We start from the raw sequence: 10,020 nt of genomic DNA on the forward strand, positions 1-10,020 counted from the left end.
AGGACAGTAGCTGGTGGAAGAATCCTGAAGGTACTACGCGGCAATAGAATTGTGCTGGAGGGAAAGAAGGAGAGCAGAAGACATTATTACCTGACAAAGAGCCCAGTGCGAGGTAAAGCTTCGGGAGCCAGGTGGAGCCTAGAGCGATGTAGAGCTCAAGGTGGAGGTGGATCGGGCACGAGATAGGAGACTCGAAAGGACGAAAGGCGACGTCGCAAGGTGAGATTCCTATTGCCGCAAGATGATGCCCCGAGTAGGTCTCAAATCAGGAGGAGCACAGCATACGATGGAGATGAGATCGAACGGCCTGGCTTGACTCTCATGTTTGCCCATCCATGATCAGCAGGCGATTGGCCCAGGGCATGGGGATGAGGAGATCCAGAAGCTCTCGAAGTCAGGAGGAGGTCGAATATCAAGTCTAGGTGGAGATTGTTAGGATTTGATGTCTCGAGATTTGATCTACATTGAGCCCACAGTGAGATTTGCGATGAAAAACGGAGTCCAACGAGAACAAGATCATCTCAAACGGAGTTCGGATGGCCGAGATACGTGCTTTTGAAGCTTGCATGAAATTCGGGGCAACGGAGGACCGCCGGCGGTGGGCCAGCGGAGCGACGGCGGTGTGCGGCCCAGGTGTGGCTAGTGCACGGGCTGGGCTTGCGCAGTGTGCGGGTTGGGCACGCAATGCGTGGCCCAGCGGGCGGGCCCGAGCGCGAGGGCCCGGCCCAGGCCTGGGCGCGCGAGGCACGCGGGCCGGCCCAGGCGCGAGAGCACGGGGCACGGCCCGGGCCCAGGCCCAGGCGCGCCGGCACGGGCTGGCCCAGGCCTACGCGCACGCCCACACGAGCTCAGTAGGCCGATTACCTGATCCATGGTGGATCGGGCGGTCCACGATCGGGTCTGCGAACTGCGTGGGTATTTTCCACGTGTTTCGTGCGGTCCACGACATTATTCCATGAACCAGCATGCGATCAGAGGGTGTGGGTTGATCTGGGACTTGATCCGACGGCTGAAGGGATTTTTGGGCTATTGTTTGGGCTTGACTAGGATTCTTAATCCTAATCTAACCTAGGTTTAAGGCCTTTAAAAGTCTGTGTACACGAACAGAGAACGATAGGTGGCTGATGATCTCGCGGATGCGCGGACGGCTCCGTGTGGTGCTCTGTTTCTTCAGCGGAAACAGAGAACCCCGTGAAGAGAGAGAGCACGCGACGCTGAGAGAAGAAGGAGCAGGGCTTCTGGATAGCGGACAGCGGTCGCTTCAGGGGTTCAAGGGGGGTTTCCTAGAGAGAGAACTTTTGTGGGGGAGAAATTGGGTGTACGAGGGTTGAGGTGAGATCTCCTCTTGTAAAATTTCTTTTCATAGTGAAATTTGCATGCTCTGTGAAGACGAGTCCTTTTGTGACTGATCCACGTATTTTGATTGTTTTTGTTTATTTCTTCTTTCTTCTTGCTACATCGTGTGGTATTAAAAAGATCTTGGGAGATGGTGTCCTGGTTAGACATCCACCCAACACAATGCCAACCAGTTGAGTTGGAAGCTGATTGGTGGTTTTGCTCCATCACGGTTGACCCAAGCTAGGTTCTAAATTTATCTCTATAAGAATTCTTACTCCATAAATGGATACCCATATTTTTTGTTGAATGATTATTTGGATCCTTGTATGTCCATCACTGCTACCATCATCTACAATTCCACTTTGTCCATGTCAAATGAGAATCCTAGTGGACAATCACATGGGGACATTAAAAACCAAACCAAATAGCATTGCAGAATCCTAACTTGGACTACATGGGCTAAAGCTTTGTCCAGATGAAGAGAAAGGTGAGAAGTCTTTTTTTGGTACACAAAGAAGAGGAGTCTTTGATGTGCTGTAATGCATATACCAATTATTCTTTTTTTGAGCAGAAATTTTTGTCTAGCCAAGCCACTCCAATTTATTTTTCTAAGCCTACATCATTGGAGCTTGGATTATTTATTCGCTGAGCTTCGAAAATTATTCAAGCTCGATTAATTTCTTGGTTGAACCAAGTTTAAACAAGTTCTTGCAGAGCTGAGCCCAAGATGTCCAACCCCACTAACAAGTTATCCAGGCTTGGCTCATCAGCTCAGCCAAGCTTAACAAGGTATTTTCAAGCATGGCTTGTTCACTCTATGTGCCAAGTTTGAGCGGAACATTTTATTGAGCCAAGCAACTCCTATTTATTTTTCTTAGCCTATATTGTTCAAGTAATTTCTTAGTTGAATCAAGTTTAAACAAGTTTCTTGCACAGCTGAGCCTAACATGTTTATGGATCCTTGTATGTCCATCACTGCCGCCATCATCTACAATTCCACTTTGTCCATGCCAAATGAGAATACTGGTAGACAATCGCATATGGACAAGAAAACCAAACCAAACCGCATTAGTGAATCTAACTACGATTACACGGGCACAAGCCTTGTCCGGCTGTATATAAAGGAGAAAAGTCTTTGATGTGCTGTTAGTGCACCTACCAATTATTGTTGTTGTTGAGCTGAGCCAGCCCCAGTCATAACCACTTCAGGCTTGATCAGCTCCAGCCAAGCTCTTAACAAGCTATTTTCAAGCAGGCTTGTTTACTTTTTGTGCCACTTTTGAGCCAAGCCACTCCAATTTATTTTTCGAAGCCTACATTGTTCAAGCTTGGATTATTTATTAGCTGCGCTTCGAAAATTGTTGAAGCTCGATTAATTTCTTAGTTGAACCAAGTTTAAACAAATTTCTTGCAGAGCTGAGCCTAAGATGTTTATGAGCAGCTTGGTTTGTTTGCCACCTTTGCAGTCCTAGACTAAATTCATGTACAGAATTGAGTATGTGATTGTACTATTGTGTAACGATAGATGGGGAAAGAAAGACAAAACAGCACCATGACTTGGACATCGACATGATATTTGAACAGATTCCATAATTTCTTCAGGTAAATTGAATAATTGCTTTTTTTTTGGGGGGGGGGGTGTAGGGAAAGGAGCTAAAAGCCTAAATTAAAAGGAAGTGTTTACAGTACCAGCACTGAATAATTGGATTGTAACAAAACCTACAACCAAGTGGACATAATAAAACAGAAGCAACAGCAGCAAATACGGAGCATATAGCGATTAATGAAGTAATGATGCAAAAGAACTACGGGAGAAAAGGTTCTCTAATGCAAACAAAAAATTTTTTAAAAAAAAAAACACCATATTCCATCAATTTGAACAGATGCCATCATTATTCAATGGTAACCATATACACGTCAGCTTAAAAGCTAAAAGCGCCCACCGTGGGGCTCGAACCCACGACCACAAGGTTAAGAGCCTTGCGCTCTACCGACTGAGCTAGACGGGCTCAATGATTGCTCCTAAAAGGAAAATTATGTCAGATAGGTTATGCTACCACAACATCGTGAGAACCAACTTGGATGGCCTGGTCTTAAGCAAGCTAATGAACAATTTAGAGACAATTAAGGAATCAGGAGAAACTCCATTTTGGGAGGCCTGTACATCTCTGAGTCGTTCTCCTCCAAGGCAAAAGGAAAATGCCACAGGAGGGTTACTTTCAGAGTAAAAGAAACAGATTAAAATTACGAGAACAATTTACATAGGCATTGAGACACATTCTAGTATTGATGCCTAGAACGATTCTTGTACTTCCATATTGATGCCATTGATGTGAATGCCCTCCCAAGCCTCTTGGATCTCGATTTAGACAATGATGTTGGTTCATATGCATCCTCACCCCCACCATCACCAATGGTCACTGCCGAATGCACCTCTTGCGGCTGAGTCCGCACAGGGGACATCTCGCGCTGCCGCTGCTCCCTGAACAGCTTCAGAAGCCTCTGTGCCTTCTCCCTCCCCCTTGGCGTTCCATTTGCAGTCACCAACACCAAAGCCGGTATTATTCCCTCTTGCAACACCAGGTGGCTACATTTCTCATCGTCGCAGCACAGAATTAGGAGGCACGACACTGCCTGCTCTTGCTCAATGGGCTCACCATTCTCCAAGACCGCAGCGATCGCCCCAATCAAGCCTGCGGTCGATATTATATGTTTCTTTGCTGCAGTGTTTGATGATAGGTTTATGAAGACAGCAAGGGCCTTCTCCCCCCATGTGTAGCCTGGAGGTCCTGCAGGAACTGCAAGGAGCGATTGGAGCTGTTCAATGATGCCAGAGGAAAGGAGGTAAGTGATGTTTGGGGCATATGTGGACAAGTTAAATAGGGTGTAGATGGCATCATGCTTGCATGAGTGACTTCGAGAGTTATCGGCCTTGAGGAGCTGGATCAGAAAAGGGACAGCTTTGCTTGACCCAATGACAGGTTTGGCCTCATCAAGGCAGGAGAGATTGAGGTAGAGAGCAATGGCTGCCTCGCAGGTCTCAGAGTTTTGTATCATCTCCTCAAGCAAGGGTAATATTCCAGCATTAAGCAACATTTTTTTGTTCCTGAAGATCCACCATAAGCAACACAGCAATAAGAATGCAAGAAAAATATGGGAGCAGTAGGAGATCTGGGAGTAATTATTCAAATTTATGTATGTTGAGTATGTAAGCATATGACACATACAAACAGACACCTGGATTTATGAGTTTTATAGTAATAATAAAACAAAATAGCTCGCAAAGATCTTTTTTTAAAAGAAATCAATTGGAAGCAGTTTGTGAAGATATTAGTGAAGAAAAAGAACAAGGACAATCAGAACAATTCTTGCAAGGTGTAGTTCAGCTTACTATATTCATTCTCTAGCGATCAAATGGAAGTATAGGACCTACAAAATAAGGATTACTTAAGAAATAGTGACTCTCATACCTGTTATTGTTAACACCAAGGTTGAAAAGTGCCAATGCTCCAACCTCCTGAGCTTTCTCATCTCCTTCGCAGACAGCTGAGTTCAAAAATCGGACTAGTGCCTCAACAAACCCATTTGTACCCATATAGATCCTTGCCTCCTCATCGTCCTTCAATAGGAACCTAACCTGCTCCACAGCATTCTGTTGTTTCCCAATATCATTACGCTCATTAAGCACTCCTAGCAAGCTTTCATATCTTTCAAGCTCATCCACTTCACGGTCCTCACATGGGCCATTTTCCAAACTGACACTCTCATCCACACTGAGATCCTCTATTGCAGCATTCTCCTCCAAGGGAACCACCTTGACACCCTTCATCTGGCAGGAGTCGATGGTTCCTGTAGATCTGGAATCTGTAGCATCTTGCTCTGATAAAGCTAGTCTCCAATAATTCAGATCGAGAGATTCTGGGGGGGCATCTGGAATTGGAACACCATTCTGTTCGCACCAACCAGCAATCAGGCCTTTGACACAATAATTTGGAGTTAAACAGAGGTGGGAGAGCTGCTGTTGTGTTTTGGGGCAAGTACTATGCCCATCGCCAAACCATTTCTCAATGCACACACGCTCATATGTCTGCCCAGATGAAATAATGACAGGATCATACATGAGCTGTAAGGAGATTGGGCATCTGAACTCCTCAGGGGGTATTGGCATGTTTCCTGATTTCACTCCATTCTGCTTAAAATTGAAAGAACTAAGCTTTGTTAGCTGCCTCTCAAAAGCTTGGTTGTTCCTATTGACAACCTCAACAGAGCCTACGCCAGTAGGTGAACATGGAGCAGATCCTTGAGAGTCAGTATCATCTGGTGTCTCACTTCTGAAAAGCTTGGAGTATTTTCTCATGAGATGCAATAAGTAAGCCACAATGGATTCCTTTTTATTGTCTTCCTCAGCACGGGCTCTTTCAGTCAGCTTCTTGAGGGCTCTTCTCTCAGTAAGAGCTGCTCTAGAAGATGTAATGCCAAGCTTTAAAGCAGCTTGGTGGAAAACTTCAAGTTCCATGCCATCATTGGAATTACCATTAAATCTTTTCTCCTTTTGAAGCAACGCAATCACCTGCTCACCTGCTTGCTTTTCTGATGGATCCAAAGTAAAAACAGTGCCTTCCAGCTGAGCAACAATCTCCATGATCTGACAAGAATATATGAAAATATATTATTCAGGAAACAAGAAGCATAAAGTTTTTTCAAGACATAGATATAATAGATGGACAATAAAAGCATTCAACTACATAGATGCACAACTGCTATCATAAGAAAAGGCGGTCATACATCTGTTCATAGCCATCTAAAAAACTGTAGGTTGATTTGCAAAAAAATGGTTTCGGAAAATCCATTATAAAAGAAGCCAAAGAGGCAACAGAAGAGTATACCCTTCAATAGATATAGCCATCTAAAGCAAAATTTTAAAATGAAAATAAATGTGAACCTAGAGTGAGTTGTCTTTGATTGAATGGGAGAAAAGTTGACCACTCTCCAGCTTCCGTTGGAGTTAATATAGCTTATACAGGAAACCATCATGTATTGTATGCAAGAAGATGAGAAGCAAAATCTCTAAAAGATGAACATTAAGGAGGAAACATAAACTCATGACCCATTAAACACTTCCAAATTAAGCCAGGTAGGATATAAATGTTGTCAATGAGCAAACTTTATTCAGCTAATATTTACCAAAAGAAACTTTATTAAGCTCATTGCCTGTTAATTTGATTGCATGGATAAATAAATCAAATAGAACTTTGATGTTTTAACTAGCAAAATAAATTCAGCTAGTATTTACCAAAAGACACTCCATTAAGTTCATCTGCTGCAAATTTGATTATAAGCATGTATCTATGTACTGTATAAGTACTATGCATGTATGGACGGATGGATGTATCGGTGGATGCATGCATACAAGCATGCATGTATCTGTGCATGCACATAAATATGTATATGTATGCATACATGCACACATGCACATGCATGCATGTATCAATGTATGTAGTTTGTTCTATCCTGTTGACATATGAAACAATTTACCGATACGGGCCTCCACACATTATCAATACCATCTTGCATCCATGAAGAAGAACCTTAATAGGCCCACCAAAAAAAGAAGAAGAACCTTAACATGTTACAAATAACCAAAGGGCATCTCACGTATAGATCTTCAGCATCAGGCATCATGATGATCTCCTGATTTTACCGGGTTGCTGAATAACTCCTGATTTTTACCTAAGGTCCATTACCATATAGCTAGGCCTGAAATCTGAACCGGCCACTCTATATGTTGATCATGAAACAGAATCTAAAAGTTATTATTAGAAATGCTTTTAGCAATTATATATTGTAAGCAAGGAGAACAGTAGTTTCCCTCATTTTGCAGCATTGTTTTGGGAAGAACATTATTTCCAAGACAAGGAGACATTTCAAGGATAATTCTGCATAGAAGATCTTCAGGTTATATACCATCATAATGATTTGCAAAAAAAAAAAAAAGAAAATGGACCAAAAGTGCAAAGATACAATTGGCGAAATATTGATGTACAATTGAAACAAATATAAGAAGAACTCATAGTCTTTGAAAGCTATGTACCATCTTACAGCAAATCCTCTGCTAGTTTAATCTCTATAATTTACCTGACAACCAATGGCTTGCGGAACTATGTCCTCAACACGCCGAAGAGCTTCTTGAAGAGCACATCTTGCCTTCCCAAATTTCATAAGAATGGAATCCCCAGTTATAGCCTAATAATAGAGAAAGAGAAATAGATATAAGATGCAGCATCAAGATGGAGCAGAAATTAGCCTCAAACCGTTCCAGCCATTACAGCAAATGAAGTTGATTATGCCTTTTCATAAGGCAATGATATAAAATTAATGTTCTGTACTAGGACTACAACATCATGCATGCACCCTCTCATCCAACGGAATAGAATTTCAATTAGATACATAATAGAATAAGAATACATCTGACATCAGAGCATCACATAATATCAGAGATTATATAAAGAATAAGTATTCTGTAATACACTTATTCTTCCAGAGAAAGTTTTTACACCCAATAACAGTAATACTAGCTTAATTCCATAAAGCATCCAACCAGGGCTTGTAAAAGATTTAAAACAATAAACTATTCGTTCTACTCATGATATCTTAACATGGAAGTTGCAAGATCATCAACAAAACTAATTCATCAGGGGACAAAAAGAAGGAAAGTTATTTTTCTAGGAGTATTGATTAAAAATAAATCCATCAATGGCATGTCTGCACAAAGGCTTTGAGAAAAATAAACTTGATAAACTAGGAGGGGCATACATGTAAATTACCCATAGCTCAAAGTTCTTTAATGCATCAAAAATGACAGTATTGTCAAAATTGCCGAAGCACAGCCACCATTTGCTATGAGCTAAACAAATAAATAGATAAAATCCTATATGCAGCCATTTGGTCAAGAAAAACTAAAAAATCAGATGACTATATAGTCGATTTGCAGAATAGAAATCACTCACCAAGTAAAGCTTGCTGCATTCTGAACAATGCAGAAGAAGGCTCTTGGCCTTGTTGAGAGCTACATGCAATGAACATAGTGCCTGCAAACCAGACTTGCTTCTAGGTCTTGCATCCTCCAAGACTGGAAAGATCCCCAAAGCTTTATAAACAATTGCAGAAAGTTGTTTACACATGCCTCCATGCAACTGTGTACAAACACCAAGATCTCCTCAGTCGCTTAATCTTAATACCCGTTCTGGAATAAAATTTAAACTAAATAATGTTTCTAGTTGTATTTTTTTCAAAGACCTTCTAACCATCCAATAATATCAGAGTAGCATCAGAAAATTCCTTTGGGCATCACTTTCCAAATACCACTAACTTTTAATGAAAATAGTTGGAAAAAGGTACAAAATTGTTGAAAACAGAATTTTGCCGTGAACTGTTAATAAGCGGAACAATTTTAAAACAAGAAATTTATTAAGTTCATATAAGAATATTAGCTACAACGACAACATATTCTTGGGTGGTTTGTGAACAATGTCAAAATATTAATATCCAAGGTTCACTACAACTATATGTACAGACTGAATGGTTACAAGGATGCAATCACAAAAATTTCCTCTTATTGATCCATTTTAAGAGAAATTGAGGCCTTCCACTGAATTTGGTTATGGAAATCAGTTTGGTGGGAAGACCTTTGCATCACCAGGTGCGAACAGGTTCTCTTCAACCTCGGCAGAATCCATGGCTCCCTTAAATCAAAACTAATTACCTACAAAAAAAATTAGAAGCTCAAAATTGTCTCACTAAAGAATAATAACAATCATGAAGATATACAGTAATTTTTTTTTCCCAAACTCAACAAAATGCAAAAGGAAATAAACATCAATCAATTGTCAGAACCATTCGATAAAATGCCATCCCCCATTCCACATTCATGGCCTCATCTGGGATCACGGTCACATAAGCAATGGAGGAAAACAAATCGTTCGCTTTATTTACCAAGAAGAAAATTCATCCATCATCTAAAAGAAAGCAAAAGAAATAACTCAAATTCCAAAATCAAAAGTGAAATAAAAAAGAAAAAAATTGTTTAATATTATCCATTCTTCACCAATAAAAGTAGCACATTCCTAAAGAGTAATTATAAAGAAAAACGTTAAAAACTAGATTCCATATGAGACTTCAAAATATATTACGCATCTCAGCTCAACATTTGTAATACTTCATAAAAAATTATGGGTAATTAAAAATATACCGCGAAAAGAAGAAAGAAGGTAAAACCACATGAAAATTTCTAACTTTTCCTTTCAATGCAACATCGATCATTATCAAGGCATAAAAATTAATTTGGATTGCATTCCAAACATCGAAATACATTAACATCAAGAGAAATCCAAGGAAAAAAATCAACTTTTCTCCAAATCCTCCAAAAAACTTGGAAAATCAATTGTTCTTTATTCATTAATCCGATTCATATCATAACCTACCCAAAAACAATCCAGAAATTCTGCCAAGGAGGCTTCGTCCACGAGCCCGGGAAGAGATCAAGAGAGGGCTCTGGCTCCCGAACCATCGAGATCTCATCCCCGCCCCTCCGCCAAATTAGGGTTTCTTCGAATCCTAAGCCCGGGCGAGACGAGGCCACGCTATTTTCTCGCAGCCAACGCAGCAAGCGAGCGCGAGAGAGAG

The 10,020-nt window shown here is 41.0% G+C and overlaps 1 protein-coding gene and 1 non-coding gene across 2 annotated transcripts; both read right to left on the bottom strand.

Moving 5' to 3' along the window:
• Positions 1-3,274: 3,274 nt before the first annotated feature.
• TRNAK-CUU (transfer RNA lysine (anticodon CUU)) lies at positions 3,275-3,347 on the bottom strand. Its single transcript has one exon. It is a non-coding gene; the product is annotated as a tRNA-Lys (tRNA).
• Positions 3,348-3,462: 115 nt separating this feature from the next.
• LOC105051402 (U-box domain-containing protein 45) lies at positions 3,463-10,020 on the bottom strand. The gene is made up of 6 exons (XM_010931842.4): positions 9,819-10,020; positions 9,024-9,100; positions 8,346-8,531; positions 7,474-7,581; positions 4,809-5,983; positions 3,463-4,444 (listed from the first exon to the last, which is right to left on the bottom strand). The coding sequence occupies exons 2-6, from the start codon at positions 9,072-9,074 to the stop codon at positions 3,619-3,621; spliced, it is 2,346 nt and encodes a 781-aa protein (XP_010930144.1). The 5' UTR covers positions 9,075-9,100; positions 9,819-10,020; the 3' UTR covers positions 3,463-3,618.

This window comes from Elaeis guineensis, chromosome 9, assembly GCF_000442705.2.
Source record: "Elaeis guineensis isolate ETL-2024a chromosome 9, EG11, whole genome shotgun sequence".
Taxonomy (NCBI): Eukaryota; Viridiplantae; Streptophyta; class Magnoliopsida; order Arecales; family Arecaceae; genus Elaeis; species Elaeis guineensis.

Bases quoted from the DNA above. Each gene is read 5' to 3' on its own strand.
- LOC105051402 (XM_010931842.4), bottom strand. From the start codon at position 9,074: ATGGATTCTGCCGAGGTTGAAGAGAACCTGTTCGCACCTGGTGATGCA. The intron at 7,582-8,345 runs GTGAGTGATTTC...CTCTATTATTAG, and splicing joins AATGCAGCAAGCTTTACTTG to GCTATAACTGGGGATTCCAT. The intron at 4,445-4,808 runs GTATGAGAGTCA...GTGGATCTTCAG, and splicing joins CTTGGTGTTAACAATAACAG to GAACAAAAAAATGTTGCTTA.